This window comes from Diplodia corticola, assembly GCF_001883845.1.
Source record: "Diplodia corticola strain CBS 112549 chromosome Unknown scaffold93, whole genome shotgun sequence".
NCBI lineage: Eukaryota > Fungi > Ascomycota > Dothideomycetes > Botryosphaeriales > Botryosphaeriaceae > Diplodia > Diplodia corticola.
Window position 1 is genome coordinate 41,241 of NW_017971572.1, and position 18,463 is coordinate 59,703.

General features: G+C 58.1%; 7 protein-coding genes across 7 annotated transcripts; 4 read left to right on the forward strand and 3 right to left on the reverse strand.

The window, feature by feature from the left end:
• Positions 1 to 159: 159 nt before the first annotated feature.
• On the forward strand, positions 160 to 2,637 carry BKCO1_9300013 (amidohydrolase 3 protein; the record flags this gene model as incomplete). Its single annotated transcript, XM_020279959.1, has 1 exon — positions 160 to 2,637. One exon carries the CDS (start codon positions 160 to 162, stop codon positions 2,635 to 2,637), a length of 2,478 nt encoding a protein of 825 aa, XP_020125358.1.
• Positions 2,638 to 3,048: 411 nt separating this feature from the next.
• Positions 3,049 to 4,113, forward strand: BKCO1_9300014 (nadp-dependent leukotriene b4 12-hydroxydehydrogenase protein; the record flags this gene model as incomplete). Its single annotated transcript, XM_020279960.1, has 1 exon — positions 3,049 to 4,113. One exon carries the CDS (start codon positions 3,049 to 3,051, stop codon positions 4,111 to 4,113), a length of 1,065 nt encoding a protein of 354 aa, XP_020125359.1.
• An 89-nt stretch (positions 4,114 to 4,202) lies between these two features.
• BKCO1_9300015 (fad nad-binding domain-containing protein) lies at positions 4,203 to 6,272 on the reverse strand (the record flags this gene model as incomplete). The annotated part of the gene is made up of 3 exons (XM_020279961.1): positions 4,203 to 5,200; positions 5,369 to 5,577; positions 5,650 to 6,272. 3 exons carry the CDS (start codon positions 6,270 to 6,272, stop codon positions 4,203 to 4,205), a joined length of 1,830 nt encoding a protein of 609 aa, XP_020125360.1.
• Positions 6,273 to 8,033: 1,761 nt separating this feature from the next.
• BKCO1_9300016 (glycoside hydrolase family 1 protein) lies at positions 8,034 to 10,153 on the forward strand (the record flags this gene model as incomplete). Its single annotated transcript, XM_020279962.1, has 8 exons — positions 8,034 to 8,064; positions 8,122 to 8,466; positions 8,522 to 8,687; positions 8,740 to 8,780; positions 8,831 to 8,948; positions 9,014 to 9,397; positions 9,492 to 9,671; positions 9,802 to 10,153. 8 exons carry the CDS (start codon positions 8,034 to 8,036, stop codon positions 10,151 to 10,153), a joined length of 1,617 nt encoding a protein of 538 aa, XP_020125361.1.
• Positions 10,154 to 10,738: 585 nt separating this feature from the next.
• On the reverse strand, positions 10,739 to 12,174 carry BKCO1_9300017 (nad-binding domain; the record flags this gene model as incomplete). The annotated part of the gene is made up of 2 exons (XM_020279963.1): positions 10,739 to 11,608; positions 11,662 to 12,174. The coding sequence occupies 2 exons, from the start codon at positions 12,172 to 12,174 to the stop codon at positions 10,739 to 10,741; spliced, it is 1,383 nt and encodes a 460-aa protein (XP_020125362.1).
• Positions 12,175 to 13,975: 1,801 nt separating this feature from the next.
• Positions 13,976 to 14,604, reverse strand: BKCO1_9300018 (uncharacterized protein; the record flags this gene model as incomplete). The annotated part of the gene is made up of 3 exons (XM_020279964.1): positions 13,976 to 14,129; positions 14,178 to 14,431; positions 14,500 to 14,604. The coding sequence occupies 3 exons, from the start codon at positions 14,602 to 14,604 to the stop codon at positions 13,976 to 13,978; spliced, it is 513 nt and encodes a 170-aa protein (XP_020125354.1).
• Positions 14,605 to 17,416: 2,812 nt separating this feature from the next.
• Positions 17,417 to 17,745, forward strand: BKCO1_9300019 (mitochondrial phosphate carrier protein; the record flags this gene model as incomplete). Its single annotated transcript, XM_020279965.1, has 2 exons — positions 17,417 to 17,650; positions 17,707 to 17,745. 2 exons carry the CDS (start codon positions 17,417 to 17,419, stop codon positions 17,743 to 17,745), a joined length of 273 nt encoding a protein of 90 aa, XP_020125353.1.
• Positions 17,746 to 18,463: the final 718 nt, after the last annotated feature.

Here is an 18,463-nt window from a genome sequence, read left to right on the forward strand (position 1 = left end):
GGAAGGTGCTGGGGTTTGGGCGGGACAGGGCGAGACAGGGCTGGACGCGTCGCGTCGCGTCGCTCGAAAGTGATGGCCGATGTGGGGCGAGGGCCCTGCGCACTCGCATGACATGAGACAGGACACAGTAGGGCAAGACCGCAGCCTTCACCCGCCGCCATGGCTACTGCTTCATTGCCTCTGCGGCCCCCTCCTGCGACCGCCCGCACCACTCAGACCGCCTTTTCCTCCGAGTTCTGGGACCTCTACAAGTCGTCCAAGCAAGACACCGGCTACGTGCTGGATTGGTTGCGCCGCACCGCGGAAAATGCCGCCCGCACAAAGAAGACCAAGAATCCAATTGCCCCCATTGGCGATCGCTTGACCGTCCAGGCTCTCCTGCAAGCCAGTGAGCTCGTTTCGAAGCGCCAAGTCACCGCTCCGCTGTACATTCGAGGCGCCTTCAAGCGCACCCTGGTCAAGCGCAGGCAGATCACCGAGTGGTATCGCCAGCGGGAGACCATCGACCCGACCGTCCAACCTGGCAATGAAAAACACGCCTTCTTCAACGATGCACTCGCCACAGCATATGCCTTGATGTTCCCTGACGAAGACAAGCCCGCTGCACATGTGGAGCCGAAACCTTCCAAGAACTCAGCTGTGGGCCTGAAACCTTCCAAAAACTTCTTCGATGTCCTCGCCAACATCCCTGAAGAGGAACCTGGCTCTCCCGTGCTCGAGCTTGCCGAAAGAAATGTCCCGGAAGACGTGCCAGAGCCGCCCGAGTACGTCTTCGTGGACGACCCGCTCGCCGAGATCTTGGACCTTCATCTCTACGTTTTAGAAATGGACGCCCTCGTTTCTGCCACCAAGCAGTTCTGGAAGCTTGCCGCCAACGGTGATATGCCCGTGCCGCTTGCAGCTTGGTTGACCACGGCGGGTTTTGCATCCACGAAGCGGCTATGCGATCTGGTCACGCCCGCCATTGGCGGCCACAGAGCTCTTCTCTACCATTACACGAGCAAGAGAGCCGACCTCGGAATCAGCGGCCTCGACGTGTCCGAGGGCATGGCCAAAAAGACCGGAGAAACCCCCGTCTACAAGGCCTTCTCCGACGGCCTAGCCCTTGCTTTCCCATGTTCCGCTTTGGTCAATTTCAAGAAGGAGAAGCTGCACGACTCTGCCTTCATGTCTACAGTAGAGCGTCAACCCATTGCAAAGTCGTTTTTGCCCGAGGAGAAAGAAGAGGAAGAAAAGGAGAAGTTCATGCAATCCGTCATGAAGACCATCTCAAAACCCAACGAGAAGGAGCTTCCGCAGCATGAAGCTGTTGCCGTCATGCAACTCATGGCCGACCGGCAGGCTCTAGACTCAAAAGCGATGGAATCGGTCCTGAGGAGTATCGCCCAACTCATCAAAGATGAAGATGCCAAGGACACTCGCGTCAAAGACGATATGAATCCTCTGCTTCCCGAGACCAGAGAATTTCTGGAATCCAAGGAAGCCTATCCAGGAACCAGCCTGGTAGTCGGTCTCCAGATGTTGCTGGAAACATGCAAGAGCTTCGTTTACAAAGGCGGTACACCGAATCCTATGAACTGCCGCATGATGGCTCTAAGGTTCGCCCAAGAGGTGACGCAAAGCATCCAACTCGTCAATGACCACGACCTTGTTGCAAAGAACCACACGGTGCCGGTGGTGTCTAGCCTTGTTGGCGTGTCTGACAGATTGAAGGCTTTCATGCGTGAAAAGAGACTCGATCTGTACTCACAGTCTCCATGGACGGGAGGTCAGCAGATGGCGCAAATCATAGCATACGCACTTGAAGTTGGCCTGTCGCTCTGCAACCAGCGTGGAATCGTCGGGACTGTCTTGCATGGCTACAATGCCGTACAGCAGCTTGCCGACGCACCAATCAAGAACCCACTTCTGGATGCACTATCTGATTTCATGTTGGATGCTGTATTCCTCGGACGTTTACCGCCATCAAACTTCCACAGCATATGGATGCGGTTCTTGGGTGGGGGAGTTGATAAGAAAAATGTACGTGGCAAGGACGGGAAGAAATTCTCAATCACGTTTCCCAAGCGCTCAACAGACCCAAACAACTCCACCGATTTCCAGAAGCGCATCGACGCCTTCAAGCTGTCCCTGTTTTTCAACCTCTATGGAAGTTACTGGATGGGACGACCAGAATTCTGGGCCCAAGTCTTCACCAACAGAAAGAAGAAGACTGCGTCGAAGCAAGAGACGCTTCAATGGGAGACCAAGTTACACAGAAGACCGTTTGGCGATGCCCTCTACATGATGAGCGATGTGGTGTCGGAGGAGTTCGACTCGGAATTTCCCATCGCAAAGGTCAATTTCTTCGCGGTCTACACCACTTGTGTTGACATGCTTACGGAGATATCCCGGAGAGCAACAGAACAGCGGCCGGAGGAGCTCCGTTGGGCATGGGAGCTTGGCGTTATGGATTCTCACGTCGACTCCGCCGCTGGTTTCGCCTTCATAAGCCATCTTCTCCAGGATATTGATACTCGCGCCACCACAACTAAGGCCGACCTATCAAAGCATTCTGGATTGCGCCTCGTGCAAGATGCTATCAGCCATGTTTGGGGAGAAAAGAAGCTGGAGGACTTCTTCTGGAAGAGTTTGTAGGCCCGCATTTGTCAATATTTCTCCCCATCTTTTTTAAGAATCTCTTTTTTCATAAAGTATGAATCAGCACAGCTTCCAAGGCTTCTATTCCGCTTGATAGTGCCAGGATTCGGACATGGACCCTTTCAAGTCCAAGCTCACGGTCCAGACAACCGCGTTCATCCTGTCACAAGGCAAGGGAAAAGGGCCGAATCGTCTTAACCAACGCCTTATCCGGTCTCATTTCCTTTTCAGTCCTATCACCCCATGGGGGCCAGACGTGCCGTCTGTCTTTGTCAAAAGTGCCGTATCGTTTCTCTCGAACGTTTCTATGATGAGGTATCGGCATCTTCTTCGTGTCCCCATCCCATCCCTCACCAATCAGTCCCCCCACCTAACCACCGCCGCCACCACCACCACCACCACCCCAAAATGTCCACCACCACACCCACATCAACCCGCCAATGGGTCCTCGCCCGCCGCCCGACGGGCGCCCCGATCCTCTCCGGCCCGTCCGCCACCTTCAGCCTCGTCACGGCCGAACTCCCACCGCTCGCGGCCGGCCAGGTGCTCTGCCGCGTGCGCTACATCTCCAACGACCCGGGCCAGCGCGGCTTCATCGGCATCGGCGTCGCCGACGACAGGATGTACGTGCCGCCCGTGCACGTCGGCGCGGCGATGCGCGCCGGCGTCATCGCCGAAGTCGTCGCCTCTCTCGCGCCGTCCATCGCCGTCGGCCAGCTCGTCATGACGCTACACCTCGGCCAGTGGGCCGAGCTCGTCGTCCTCGACGCCGCCGACTGCCAGCCGCTCGCCCCGCCGCCGGGCATGGCCGTCACGCATTTCCTGGGCGCCCTGGGCGCGCCCGGGCTGACGGCGTACTACGGCGTCGTCGAGGTGCTCAAGGCGCGGCCGCAGCACACGCTGGTCGTCAGCGGCGCGGCGGGCGCGACGGGCGGCATGGTCGTGCAGATTGCCAAGAGGCTGGTCGGGTGCGCGCGCGTCGTGGGCATCGCGGGCGGCGCGGACAAGTGCGCGTGGGTGCGCGACGCGCTGGGGGCGGATGCGTGCGTCGATTACAAGAGCGCGTCGTTCCTGGCGGACCTGGCGCGGGCGACCGACGGCTATGTCGATTTGTACTTTGACAACGTCGGCGGCGACGTCCTCGACGCGATGCTGCCGCGCATGCAGAAGGGGGGGACCGTCGCCGTGTGTGGCGCCATTTCGACGTATAACGATGCCGGGCCGATGAAGCTGAAGAATTGGATGGAGGTTGTGAGTATGCGGTTGAACTTTAAGGGGTTTATCTTGTTGGACTATGCGGAGCAGATCCCGAGCGCGATTGGGGAGTTGGTGAAGGCGGTGCAGGAGGGGAAGGTGGTGTTGGGAGACGAGCATGAGACGCTGGTCGAGACGGGGATCGAGGGCGTGCCCGAGACGTGGATGAAGCTGTTTGAGGGCGTGAACAGAGGGAAGCTGATCACGAAGCTCGTGTAGACGACGACGATGAAGTTGAGGAAAACGAAAAAAGAACAAAAAAGAAAGAAAGGTTCCCATTTCCCACCATCCACTGCGCACATATCACTTTACAATCTGGCCCTCGCCGGCTTTGCCTGCTCTTCTCCCTTCTTCTCCTTTTTCCTGTTGGTCAACACCTTCCGCCTCATCTCCCTACTCGCATATTCCCCATCATCCTCCTCGCGCACATAATAGCTCAAATCCGCCTCCGGGTCCACCTCAGTCCGACTAAACCCATTCCCCAGCCACGCAAACCGATTCCCCTCATACGCAATCTCCCAGTCCTCCCACCTCGGCTCCCTCAGCGCCTCGACGAAATGCAACATGCTCCCGGGCCACAGCCCCGTCACCCGCCCACCCGCCCCACGCTTCTTGTACCAACTCCGACAATCCTCGCTCCACACCATCCGCCCCATGAAGCCATCCACAAACTCATTAAACTCCTCCACCGCCCCCCGCTTCGGCGCAAACGCGCGCCAGTTCTCCGTCTGATACCGATCCAGCACGCGACACACGTAGTCGACCTGCGCCTCCATGGCGCCCAGCACGGGGCCGTTGCCCGTCGGGCTCGACGGCCCAAACACGGTGAGATAGTTGGGGAAGCCGGCCGCGGCGGTGGCGAGGTAGCCGCGCGCGTCGTTGTTGCCCTCCCCCCATTCCCGCCGCAGGTCCCGCCCGGTGCGGGCGTTGACGACGGGGAACCGCGGCGCGAAGGAGGTGTCGAAGCCGGTGGCGCAGACGAGCGCGTCGAACGGGCCCGGGTGGACGGCGCCCGAGGCGGTGACGAGACCGCGGCCGGACGCGCTGATGGCGGTGACGTCGGCGTCGTTGTTGTTGTTGTTGTTGTTCGGGCTGGAAGAACTGGATGTCGGGTGCACGACGTGCACGTTGGCGGCTTGCAGCGCCGAGAGGTAGCCCGGGCCTGGGGTGAAGCGCCGGCAGCCGACGCTCCAGGAGGGGATGAGGGCGGCGGCGAGGTCCGGGCGTGGGGAGAGGGCTTGGCGCATGGAGGTGGCGAGGGCGGCGCGGAAGGTGACTTGCTCGGGGGAGTTTTTTTGGAAGACGGCTGAGGGGGCCGGTTAGAATGGGGAATGGGGGGCGTGGTTCTTTCTCGTTGTGTGGGGGGGAAGGAAGGTTGTTATGGATGATGGGAGGGGGAAGAAAGAAAGACCACTCTGCTGGCTTGTGATTGGGGTAGGGTGCTGGGGGAAGGCACGAATGGGGAGCGGCGCACCGAAGTATCTGTTCATTCCGTCTTCTATCTCCTTCCTGTGAGCCAGAAGGGCGCCCGGCTGCGTCCTGAACGCCTCTTTTTCTTCTTCGGTGTACTCCCTCTGGCCGGAAGAGCCAATAGGTGGTGCAATCCATGTGGGCGACCGGATGAACGTCGTCAAGCTCTTGACATGCGGTTGGATAGCCGGCAAGACCTGGATGGCCGAGGACCTGCACACACTGTCAGCCCGGACCCACATCCAATCACCCAAGATCCTTCCTTGCGTGCGGCATCCCTCTTACCCATTCCCAATCAACGCAACATTCTTCCCGCGGTAGTCGAAATCCTCAGGCCAATCCGCCGTATGTATCAACCGCCCCATCCACCTCTCCAACCCCTCCACCCTCGGCCACTTCCACGCATTCAAGAACCCCGTCGCATCAACCAGCACATCGCACACATCCCTCTCCACCACGCCCCCTCCCCCCCTCACCTCCACCCCCCACGAGCTCCCATCCCACCTCGCCCCCACGACCTCCCGCCCACACTCCACAAACCGCCCCAACCCCCAATGGTCCGCGAACCCCGTGAAATACCGCCGAATCTCGTCGCTCCCCGCGTACACCCTCGACGGCCCGCCGCCGCCCGCGCCGTCGTACCGGTGCGGCCAGAACGAGTACGTGTACGAGTGCGAGGGGACGTCGCACGCGCAGCCCGGGTAGCGGTTCTCGAACCAGGTGCCCGCCACGTCGGCGTTCTTCTCGTAGATGGTGAGGGTGTAGTTGGTGAAGGAGCGCTGGAGCTTGTACGCGAGGAGGAGCCCGCTGGGCCCGGCGCCGACGGCGATGATGTGGATGGGGCGGGGGTTGTGGATGGGGTTGTCGGCGCGGGGGGATGGGTCGTCGTTGCGGGAGGAGGGGGCCATGGCTGGGAGGGGGGGAGGCGTGGAGGTGGGTGCGGGGATGGAGGGTGTGACGGCGGGGATGGAGGTGACGGGGAGAGGGGGAGAGGGAGGTGTGGGGATGTTTCCGGGAAGTGAGTTGTTAGAAAAGTGGCATAAGCGCAGGAGTGGTGAGGGTATTAGTAGCAGGGGATGCTACTTGACAATTGATGTCTTTTTGTCCGTTGTGAGGAACTAGGGGGTAGGGAAGCCAGGGAAGCTGCAGAGTTTCAGGCGAGAGCGAGGGCCCTCGATATATGAATGCGTTTGTCTATCACTTCCGCATCGTTACACTCGTTAGTGGACCAACAAGGATACTATAGGCCTCTCGTCTGGTCCGAGTTAAAGACGTAATAGTGGTGTGTATCTTCCTATTTAGAATAGTGTTGCAGCAAATAAGGGCATGGCTGGGACATAGTACCCTGCACTCAACACAGTGATCATGCGTTACCTTGCATCCGTCGGGTCCATTTGTCCTTAATCCGGCAGCGACCATGAGTCGTCAACCTGCAATTCGGAAACATCCCTCACATTGCATTTTGCGCTACGGGACCTCCGCCCGGGACGTGGTTGCCGTCCGTTCCTATTGGATGAAAGAATCGGTATAGAAGCCAGAAACGGTCCTGAGAATTGCTAATAGCTGCTACTGACCAGTTTGATATAGATTCAAGGTCTTCCAAACCATACCCTTTCCCATTGAGCAACAGCAATCATGCTTTGTTGACGAATTACAAGCCTCTAACAAAGACGTGCTACGATGTGCTCCAGTGCGTTGAAAAGAGAGCTCGACCTTACTGGCTTGGGAAGAAGGCGGACAGGGCTCGAGACAATAATAATGGCGTAACAATGTCGATATACCAAGACATGCTGTATGCGAGGACCCGGCCGAGTGGTGGTACATCCGATCCCTACCATTCGTTGTTCACTTTCAAGTAAACCCCTCTGCTGATCGCAAGTTTGGGGGGTGGAGATAAATTATCCGCATTGACCATCGGCGCCGCACAGGTGATTCTTTGCATCGTAGAACTGTTCATAAGGTTCGGAGACGTCAGGAGCTCGATCCAAATTGTGTCTCCACGATAAGCATGTCAGATAGGCTGTAGATGAGTACGCCACAAAGCCACCGATTGGGACCGGTCCTATGAAATGATTCCATGGCACTCGAGAATCCTTAGTAGGCTTGCTTAATTGCTCCGAACTCATATCCAGAGTCGGATGCTCAGTACAAAATAATTGCAGGACCCGCAACGTCCTCTGTCACATCGGTTTCCCACACTGACGTCATACGTAGCCAAGACATCTCCGCTTTCCTTCCCCACATGCGCGGCTCGGAACGGTCGCTGATCAGCACCGTATCGGGAAATGCAAGCCCGAAAAGTACCACTGGGAGGTACGTACCCCGCAGTTCAATTAATGAAGAGAGAGCCGCGGAGCTGGTGTATAACCGGTTGAACGTATTAGCTCTTTCGCAATTGCCAAACTTCTATTCTTATTTATCCGGGACCCCGCCCTAGTCCAAAGGTCGGCGGAGTATCTCGCCATGAATTTCAAAACCCTGGAGCTATATAATGAACTGCATCGCGTTCATCTGGGAGCGCTTCGCTCATTTGTGGGGCATTGCGTTTATGACTGCCATCTTTGCTTAGAATGAGATTTCTTCTTGCAATTCCTTGGCTTCCATGCCTCGGCGCATACGCCCAGACACCGGTATGGCCGAGCAGCAGCTCGACAAGTTCCAACCCTGCCATGGTCACTTCAATGGACCTTACAGTTGACGGTAAGCCACCGCATTATTCGCTCAACCGCTGTTTGTCAATTGGCTCACCATCTGCAGACATGTGGGACATCTGGATCGGCTCTGTAGCGGTAGCATCTGTCAACACGACTGTCTCCCCTACTCCCGTGCCCAGCTCTGAACTGATCCCCCCTCCACCGTTACACTATCCGTCATGGATGAGCGGCCCGCAAACACCACAACAGTTGAAGAACGAATCGTGGAGTTTTCCAAAAGACTTCTGGTGGGGCGTTTCAAGCGCTTCCTATCAGGTCGAAGGCGCAGTGAAGGACGAGGGCCGCTCGCCCTCGGTCTGGGATGCTCTTCTGCACAATGTAGTGGGCAACAGCTTGTACAACGAAACGGGGGATGTTGCCATCAACCACTATTACCTCTATAAGCAAGGTGCGTTGACATTAACCATCACATACCGTTCCTTCCGCTGACAAAAGCGCTCCAGACATTGCGAGGCTAGCGGCTATGGGCGTGCCTTATTACAGCTTTTCCCTGTCTTGGTCGCGCATCCTACCTTTCGGGCGCGGACCGATCAACGAGGCAGGCTTGGCGCATTATGAGGACGTGATCAACACGTGTTTGGAGTACGGCGTGAAACCTGCGGTAACACTGTACATCCCTCCGTTCGTTGCAAGTCTGAAGTCCTTGCTGATTGTCCATGAGCTTTCACTGGGATCTGCCACTGTATCTTTATAACCTGTATGGTATGTGTCAGCCCTCATTTCCAGCAGGGATGGATACTTACTCCATACAGGCGGATGGACCAACGAGAAAATCGTAGACGACTTCGTCAACTACGCCCGGATCGTCTTCGAGAGGTTTGGAAACAAGGTACCCATGTGGTTCACCGTGAACGAGCCCATCAGCTTCTGGTAACGAACAAACCTCAAGCCCTCTTTCCAAACTCCCAGAAAGCCTGACACTGCTCCTCCACCAGTACTCTCCAAATGCCTGACAACTACTTCCGTCGCGTCCCCATCCTACAAAAGCAACAGCCCTACTTCTGCGGTCAGCACGTCCTCCTCGCGCACAGCAAAGTCTACCACCTGGCCAAATCCATGAACCTCACGGGGCCAGTAACGTTCAAAAACAACGGCTACTACAAAACGCCGCAGACCAACTCGACCGCCGACGCCGAGGCAACGCAGCGCGCCTGGGACTTCAACGAAGGGTGGTTCGCCAACCCCGTCTTCGTCGACGGCGAGTATCCGCGCTACCTGAAGGAATACGTCTCAACCTTCCTGCGCGACCTGACGGCCGAAGAGAAAGCGGCCATCAAAGGCTCGGCCGATTACTTTGCGCACGACGCGTATGCTGCGAAGTGAGTACTTCTTTTTTTCCCCTGCTCCTCACCACACGCCTTTGCGAGATGCGTTCCGTCCCAGAAACGCAACAACCCAAGCTGACCTCCCCAGATACTACATGGCGCCGACGACCGGCATCGCCGCCTGCACAGCCAACTACTCGCACCCGCTCTTCCCCACCTGCGCCAACTCGTCCTTCACCCTCACCGACGCCGACGGCGGCTGGCTGATCGGCCCCGCCGCCGACCCGTACACGTCGTGGCTGCACAAAGCAACGGACTGGATCCCGCAGTAAGTAACCGTCCAAAAGAAAAGGGGGTGGGGAGAAAAAAAAAAAACAACAACAACAACAACAATAATGCCCCCCACCCCCCCTCTCCCTCTCTCCGTCTCCCTCACTAACACACCCCACCCCCCAAAGATTCCTCCGCTACATCAACACCACCTGGCCGCACCCGGGCGGCATCGCCGTGTCCGAGTTCGGCTTCACGGAGCCCTTCGAGCACGACAAGAAGCTGCTGTCCGACATCCGGCTCGACCTGGGGCGGTCCGCCTACTACCGCGACTACGTCGATGCGGTGCTGCTGGCGGCGAGCGAGGGCGTCAAGGTGGTCGGCCTGCTGGCGTGGTCGATCGCGGACAACTTGGAGTGGACGGCCGGGTATGGGGTCAAGTTCGGGGTGCAGTACGTGAATCTGACGACGCAGGAGCGGTCGTACAAGGCGAGTTTCTTTGAGCTGAGGGATCGGATCGAGATGTATTGGGAAAAGTAGAGGAGTGGGGAAGGTGGGTGGGCGGGTTCATGGGGGGAAGGCTTACCGTGTGCAGACTGACTGAGCGGAGACGGATGCTGGCGAGTCGCCTTGGCCTGGGGCCCGTCGGACAATGTCAACTGTGTGCACGCCACAACATAGCGAGCGAGTGAAGATGGTCCAATAGTGATGCAAGCAACCTCTCGATTGGGTAGTGTCGCTCTGTCCTGAACTACGATATCTAAAGCGTCTAGGTCTAACTCATATGTTATCTAACGGTCGGCAACTCAACGTTACCACGACAGCAACCTCTCCTCATACTGAGAGCCAGTGACGCCATTCCAGAACGCTCACTGATGCTACCCGTCACAACCAAACCAAAAGACTTCGGGCGCGCATTCGGCGTTGCGGCGTTGAAGTCCTCACCAAGCTGCAGCAGCTCAAGGCCATGCGCGGCAGGGCTCATTCGTGCTGCGACGCGAGTCTTTCTCGACGGTTTTCCATGGATAATCCGCCAAAGACGATGAGCCGCTCGTAAGCCTTGGATTCTGGCAATTTCCGAGATCCCTACTCTTCAATTCCGTCTCGCAGGACCCCCCTCCTCCTTCACGTCCTCGTCACCCACTCCGGAACAACCCTCTTGGCAAACTTCATGAACTTGAAGAATCCAACCGCGTACTCGACATTGCCATACGGGTCCGTGACGCGTTCGGGGAACGCGATACCAGCGCCGAACAGGCCGGGCACGAACTCCTTCTCGTCGCCGCTCGCGGGGGCGTTCGCGTCCGACGCCGTCGACGACATGCTCGTGGCGGCACTGCCGGCCGGGACGCTCCTGACGAAGCGGCCGGTCATGTTGTCGTAGATGACGTCCAGCGGCTCGGGCGCGGCGCCGTCGCCGTCGGTGACGGACAGCCGCGGGAGCGGGTCGCGCTTGTAGCCGACGGCCTGGACGACGTGCGAGCACGCGGGCAGCTCCTGCTTGTAGACGGCGTCCTCGCCGCCGCTCGGGGTCCACGCCTGCTGGATGTAGCGGCTGACGGGGCTCGTGGCGAACCGCTCGTCCTCGAGGTTGTCGCGGGCCCACTGGGCGACCTCGCCCTTCAGGCCCGTGTTGTCGCGCAGGATCCAGCCGTCCATGTACTCGGCGTACCGCAGCTTGTTGCGGGTGAACCACTTGACACGCAGGTTGGGGTGCGAGGTGGAAGCGAGGTTGTATAGGTTGCGCAGGACCAGGATGGCCGAGTGCGAGGCGCCGATGACGGCGACGGTGGCGGGCTCTTCGGGGTCGAAGGTCTTGGCGAGGATGGAGGGCGTTAGGGCGGTGTCGAGGTGCAGTGAGCGTAGGCGCAGGTCCTGCAGCTGGTCGAAGATGGGCAGCGGTTGGGAGACGGGGCTGGAGCCGGTGCAGAGGACGACGTTGGGGGTGACGACCGGGGCGCCGTCGTCGAGCGAGACGGTCCAGTGCTTGGTTTGCTGTTGTGTGGCTGCTGTCAGCTTTGGCTCAGGATGCAGAGGATAAGGCGCACCTTGTCAAAGACGGCAGCAGTGACCTTGCCCATCTGCGAGTTGACGTTGTCATGGCGAGTCAAGCCGTCAGTGAGCATCAGACACAGATCGGCGGCCTTGCTGAGCTCGCAACCCGTGTCCTGGGGCAGCTCGCGGAGAGCAGTGGCGGCATTGGGCTGGGGCGTCTTCTCGACGATGTGGCGGAGCGGAGCGGTGGCTTCGGCCCAGGCGAGGAACAGCTTGACGGCGGTGTTGCTCGGGACCTCTCTGTAGCGGGCGTTGACGCGGCCGGCGCGGAAGTGCGGGTCGACCCAGAGCATGCGCTGGGCGGGCAACTGGTGCTGCTGCTCGAGCAGATTGCCGAGAACGGTGATGCCCGCAGGCCCGCCGCCAACAACGACAGCGGCGCAATTTCTCTGGCTGGACGACGACGAGTAGTACATGGTGCTCTGCCGGCAGGCGATGGCCAAATAGCACGCTCTGCCAGGCGCGCGCGTCGGCGCCTTATGAAGGAGCAGGCGGGCGACGGTCATGGCTGCAGCTGCACGCGTGCCAGGGGGCGTTATCTTGGAGCTTGAGACAGTGCAGAGGGAGGCGCGCACAGGGTCTGCAGCGACGCGCGTGAGCGAGAAAGTTGTGATTGCTCCGGGTTGTTGCGTGCTACCGCAGAGCTAGCCCTGCCCACACCACCCCCCGGCCCATGCGCAACCATTCGCTCTCTTTCCCGTCGCCGACATGCCCGATAAGAGCACCAGATGCACCGCAGCCCACAGTCTGCCGACCTGCGGGACGCCCTGTTTCCCCATGCGAGCATTGAAGAGCCATTTGAAACGCCCTGCCTACGTACGACCGTCCGACCGGTCAATGCAATCATCCAATCCACCTTCTACCCTTAGAAAGTGGTGGATACGCCCCCTCGCCGATACGCCTCTCGCGCGTATACGCCTACCCCCCAGGGATGGTCTGTTTGATTTTTTCATGTACGCCCCCCAACCAACCCAATCACCCACCACCGGGTAGTCCCAAGGTGGTCTCGTGATAATGAGCTTGAAGAAATTACAGCTACTAAATTTTATAAAATTTATGATACGAAAATAAGACAGATCTTTTTATATCTCCAAGCAAGCTTTTTAAATTATCAAGTATAATAGATCACTTAGCAGTACGCTAAGCTTAATGAGGTATCTTTTGTTGGCATACGTGTCAGCGGAGCGACCCTACCCTAGAGAATAATGTTCGTCCTACTTATGAAATACACCCCCTAGCACCCCTTGTTTTTCAAACCGTAGCCTACCGTGCACCTAAAACCGTCTCTCCACGATCGCCTCATTTTGATATGGCTTACTCCAATTGTAGTCCCGAGTCGTCATCTCCACGCGTGCTCCATACGTGTGGCGGCCTCGACCATCTCCCAATTTGTCTCAACCCCGCCGCCTGCTACCTTCCTTGCGTCACCTCTCGCCATGCCAGCTCATTCCTTGGCTTCCTGCGCCCCATCACCTGGCCTGATGCTTCATATGGATTGCCTATCCCTGCATTCGATGTCCATTCCTTGACGCCCGGATCGCCGACCTTTCGGCGACCAGCCCTGCTCGGCGACCTCATGGCCAACCACCACCATTTCATTACGATAGTCGTCCCCGCCTCCCGCACCCCCGGTGACGTCCATGCGTCCCAAGTGCCTGCACATCGCGCATCTCAGCTGACGTTGTTGACTATCAAAGCTTCACCTGCCTTAGGCCGCCGATACCCGTCCCGTCCCCTTCTCATGTGCCCATCAAGTCAGGGGAACCTCAAGATCTCCAACTGTCCGGTGCCTGAGCATGGCCCCCGGACCGACACGTGGGCTTGCACTGGCTGCGATCCGCCTTGACTTTGCGGGGTTTCTGATGTAAGTGTACCTTAGTGTCTGGGGGACGCCTTTCACCGCCAGCATATCACTGCTCGGCATCGCTGCCACGCAATGAGGGGGCGGCAATTTATCTCGCTAGTCTCCGCTGAATCTGAGCCCCGTCGGGCCTCTCCGACAGCTTCCAGACCAAGCTCTGGAATCCCATCTGGTCTGCCACCATGCCTCCGCTTTCCCTTGCAGCCATCATTGTTCCCGAATGACCCAGGCCCGCCGCCCTTCCACTGAGCCTTTCTTCCCTCCGAAACTCTGGCATTCTTTCTGCGTGGTCAACCTCGATATGGAACCCCTTCGCCATGTGCTCATCCTCTTCTCGCCTCAACCCCAGACGTAACGCTGGCCGCTTGAACACGCTTCCCGACGCCTTCTCCTTGCCCGGTTACTCCACCGTGCTGAACCAGAATCTCCGAGTCTCAAGCAACCTCTTAATCGTTGCGGTCCTTCACGGAGTTACTGCGAAACTCACTTTTTCCAACGAGTAGGTCCGTCTCGTCTACGAACAGGTGGTCATCTTTTGTTTTATTTCCCGGTTGTCTGAAGTGGACAACGTCAGAAACAACCGTGGCACCGGCCGTGATCCTGGAACTGCATTAGCTTCGACCCAACATCGACCTGCAGGGAACATACGCGCTCACTGCCGCCAGCTTTCTGGCGGCATCCAACGCTGCAGTTGAGCTGTACAACAGCATCCCGCTCGCCGTTGCCAAATGAGACGCCATGGTACAATCCGCAGCCGCAAAGATCAGATTGTAAATCACTCCGACCACAACAGCCACCTGCCGCTTCTGATGGCGCTTCACTGGCGAGTCTAATGGGTTGGGCATTCCCAACACGTGGAGCGAGCGGAAGAGGACAATGTTGCAAAGCAGTGCGAACGTTGCCTAGGACACACGACGTAGTCAGCCAACGATTTCCGCGGACTGGATCGGTCTCATTGTCTTCATCTTACCAGGCCCCCGGTAGCACAGGGTATTGTGTAGACGAATGTGGATATTCCGGACATTTCTTTCACGCCGACGTCTGTCACGATGAACGCGACGCCGCCGGCGATCATCAGGCCGAGGTGACTTATCGCGCAAAGCAAATGTACGAAGTACCATGGAAGCGGATCCGACATTATGCGCGGTAGTTACTACCGGGTAGATGGGGAGCTATCGTTTTTGCAAAGTCTTGCGTGAGTTTGCTGCTTGGCGGGTATGACGTTCGCACTTAGCGCTCCGGGGATGACCAACACGCAGTCTATATAACTCAGGACACATGGGCTCAGCCTCGTTTAGACGAGCCGGTAACGAAGAGGCTGTGCAACTGCATCCACCCAGAATCGGCTAACGAACCGGCGTGCCCGATGCCGACGGCAGCCTTGCATCCTGTGAGCTGATTGGTGGCGCTCCGGAAGTCAACTAGCGCCAAAAGTACCGAGTAGGCGACGTGAGAGCTTCATCAGGAGCGTATTGGACAGCAAATACCTCCGGGTGGCACTGAAACTGTCAAGGCGAAAGCTTCAAATCTCTAAAAATGCCGTGCTCAATGTGTTGTTTTGGTGGATCAACCGCAGGGCGATGTACAAGTTGATGTCTGTTGTCGGCCTTGTTCAGCGGCACCTGATCTTTTAATAGTCTAAACTCAGCCTTGCCATACATACAAGCTTACCGCTGAACACGTCACTTTTGATTGTAGACCGACTGCAGTACGCTGTGTCTTGTCATTCAGTCCACCAGCAATTGTTGCTAAATGACCCAGACCACGCCGGCCCGTTCGGACATCCTTGCTCAATGGTACCCCAATTGTTCTCAGACACTCCTCCTTTGGACAGCAGCAAAGTCCGAGGAATATGGTAGTTTACAGCACAAATGCAGGAGCTGCTGGTACCCCCTGAACTGGCTCACGCTCACAAAGAAACAAAGCCTCAACCGCGCTGGGAGCTACAATCGCTGTGCAAGGGTCAAAATCCATGAGAAATATCGAGAGCCGCAGGTGCGAATCGCTCTCCCCTTGGTTCTCCTCAACCCGCAACACCACTCACCCCGAGTGAGTACGGTGGAAACCTTTGTTTTTTTTTCCCTCCTTCCTCTTCTCCTCCTTCCCCACTGTCGACTCGCCTGCCATCATCGCCATCCTCCCACTAGAAGCCTAACACACCCAGACTCCAACTCTCCTCGCCCCCGCCTCCACCTCTCCTGCGCCTCTTCCCTACGCCGCCGCCGCCGCCGCCGTCAGTGAGTAAGACGAGGAGGATGAGTAAGCGCGGGACGATGTCGATGATACAGCGTCAAAAGGCGGGAGCAAGATCAATTTTCGGCCACTTCGGAAGCTGACGAAGATCAAGGCCCCAGACGCGGTCGGTCGTTCGCGATTAAAAAGACTGAGGCTGTGGTCCACGGGTCAAGGTCCATCGCTGAGATAGATGGAGGGAAAAAGACAAAACCGGGAGGCGCAATCATGTAGTCGCCGGCCTTGGTTTTGCGTTTGGCATCGTCCGTTGGTTCGGAATCAAAGGATTTAGGTTACTGAGTGGTGCGGTCCGGAGGAGACGGACGTTTCAGACGTTGAGGCTGTCGGTGACGGAGGGAGTCGAGACGATAGCGCTCCATGGATGTCCGTGGGACATGGCGGGCGTGCCAGGATCCCGGGTCAACCTACATGGCGGGGTCTCCTGTTGGTTGGACGAGTGACGACCGGGAGAAACTCTCTTTTGTCGTGAGACAAATGCACCCGCTCAGGCCGGCAGTTGAAATGTGGGTTTGGATGGTTTGGCGTGACTTCTTGAAGCCTTACGTCTCCATCCAGATGTCTGCTTCAACTCCCTATGCACTTCTTGCTGTCTGCCAGATGGGAGTTCGGATGACGGTCGACTGTCAGACTCTTCGGACTTGTTTTTCAGATGACGTACGAACAAAGCTCCAATTTTGCAGACGGGAACTTGCGGATTCTCGGCGGGAAGGCACGGGATCGTGTTCGAAGAGCATTTTTCAGGATTCGAGCAGGCGGGCGGCCGGGCTTTCGGATAAAAGGTTGGCGGATGCCCAGCGTTATATATGGAGAGCAAGCAGTTACGGGTTGCCATTGTCAGAACGAAATCTCGTCAGCGGGTGCATCCGGCGCGTGGTCCTTTTCCTGCCGAAGCCGAGGTCATTCATTCCCTCTCTTCCACGCAACGCCTCCCCCGGCTTGTTGCACTTCCGTCCGCATGGCTGCGATGCGTCGGCGGGGGTGGGATTCGCGGGTGACGCTCGTCAGAAGCCGTGTACGGAAGGGCCCAGGTGATGCTGTTTGCGGGCGTTCGCGGGTTTGAGTTCCGAGCTGAGCAGCAGAGGCCGCGGCCAAGAGTGGATGGCGGCGAAGTCGGAGGAGCGCGGGTGGCGATGAGTCGAAAGCACACACTGGCTGCACCTTGAGCCGCGAGGCCCGTTTTAACAGAGCCCTCTGCGGCGCAGGCAGAGTCCGGAAGAAAAGGCGCGGTCTGGGCGCGTCGGGTACGTGGCAGGCGTCGAGTGCTGACGGACGACGGTTAGTCCAGAGCGCGCTCGCGGCGCCTACTTTTTGGCGCACCACGTGGCTTGAACCATATTTGGCTGCATTTACGGCGGCGGCGGCCAATCAGCGGCGGCGCTGACGGGAATTCGTCGTCGCGTGTCTCGGGCTGGGCGAGGCAAGATAAAAGGCCTCGGGAATCAGACCACAAAGTGGGTCCGAGTTACGCTATGCGGAAGGCTTCGGTCAGCAGTGGCCAGCAACCATCACAAGGCTACGCTCCTTCCCCTGCCCATATATACCGCGCGCTGCCCTGGGCCCTCTTTTGAAATTTTGTTTTGCTAGTCACTCGTTTTTCCCTCCGGTTTCCTTCGCTGCAAAACCAGACATCCAACATGGTTCTCGGTGCGACCGCCCGCCGCTGGCTCCCCTACCTCAACTTTAGCGTCGCCGTGTCGGCCCTCGCCTTCCAGACGGGCGTGCTGTACCCCTGGCACGAGGAGCTGGACCACGAGTTCAAGAAGCTCAAGGCCGAGCACAAGGAGCAGCTCCACATCTACCACGAATTGAAGCTCAAGCGGCTGGAGGATCTGGAGAGGAAGGTGGCCGCCGAGCGCGCAGCCCACAAGGTACACACGAACCGCGCCCGACGCACGCGACACGCATGGCTCACAGAGAACTGCAGTCCTGGCTGCCGTGGCAGCGCGAAGCCTCGCCCAACTAAGCCCCCCACCGACCGATCACGCAACCGCTCACACGACACCGACCGACATGGCGCTACCCGGGCCAGCCGCATTGGCAATCCGGATCTAGCCCTCGCCCTCGTTCCCGCCCACACCGTCGACCGCGCCCTGCCTGGAACATTCTCTTTCGTTAGACGCATAGACGCGCGAGCATTGCGCATGGGATCCAGGCGTTGGATGTGTTTTTTGCAGCAAGAGGGTCCTTTCAGTACTTTGCTCGATACCCCTTTACAGGCTTGCGCTCTTCACCACCTGCACGGCAAAAACAAATAAACCACCAAACAAATGTCAAAACCCCTTCAACCCATGCTTGTTGCCATGTGAGTCGCCTTGCGCCGCGCTTATCCCCGGAGGCAGGACACTTTGCGCCGATATCGGCGGTCGATCAACAGACTGCGAGAAAGCTCATGAGAGCTTGGTTTGGCATCGGCTGGGCACACAGAAATGCTTGCGACGATTCGCAGGTCGGTTGGGCGTAGTAACTGCGGTGGGTGCATTGCGGGCGAGTGTTGGGTCTGCTAGCGACGCTTCTGCCTGTGCCGCGCGCTGTCACGTGCTCTTTGCCTCGGCCGGCCCCCAAGGCTCCAGCTGCCTGACTGGGCAAGTGCGTCCGTCTCCCCGCCGTGTGGCGGTGGAAGCGACAGCTGCTTCGTGGGACGCTGCATAGCCGACGTGCAACGACATCAGACCCTGTCCACA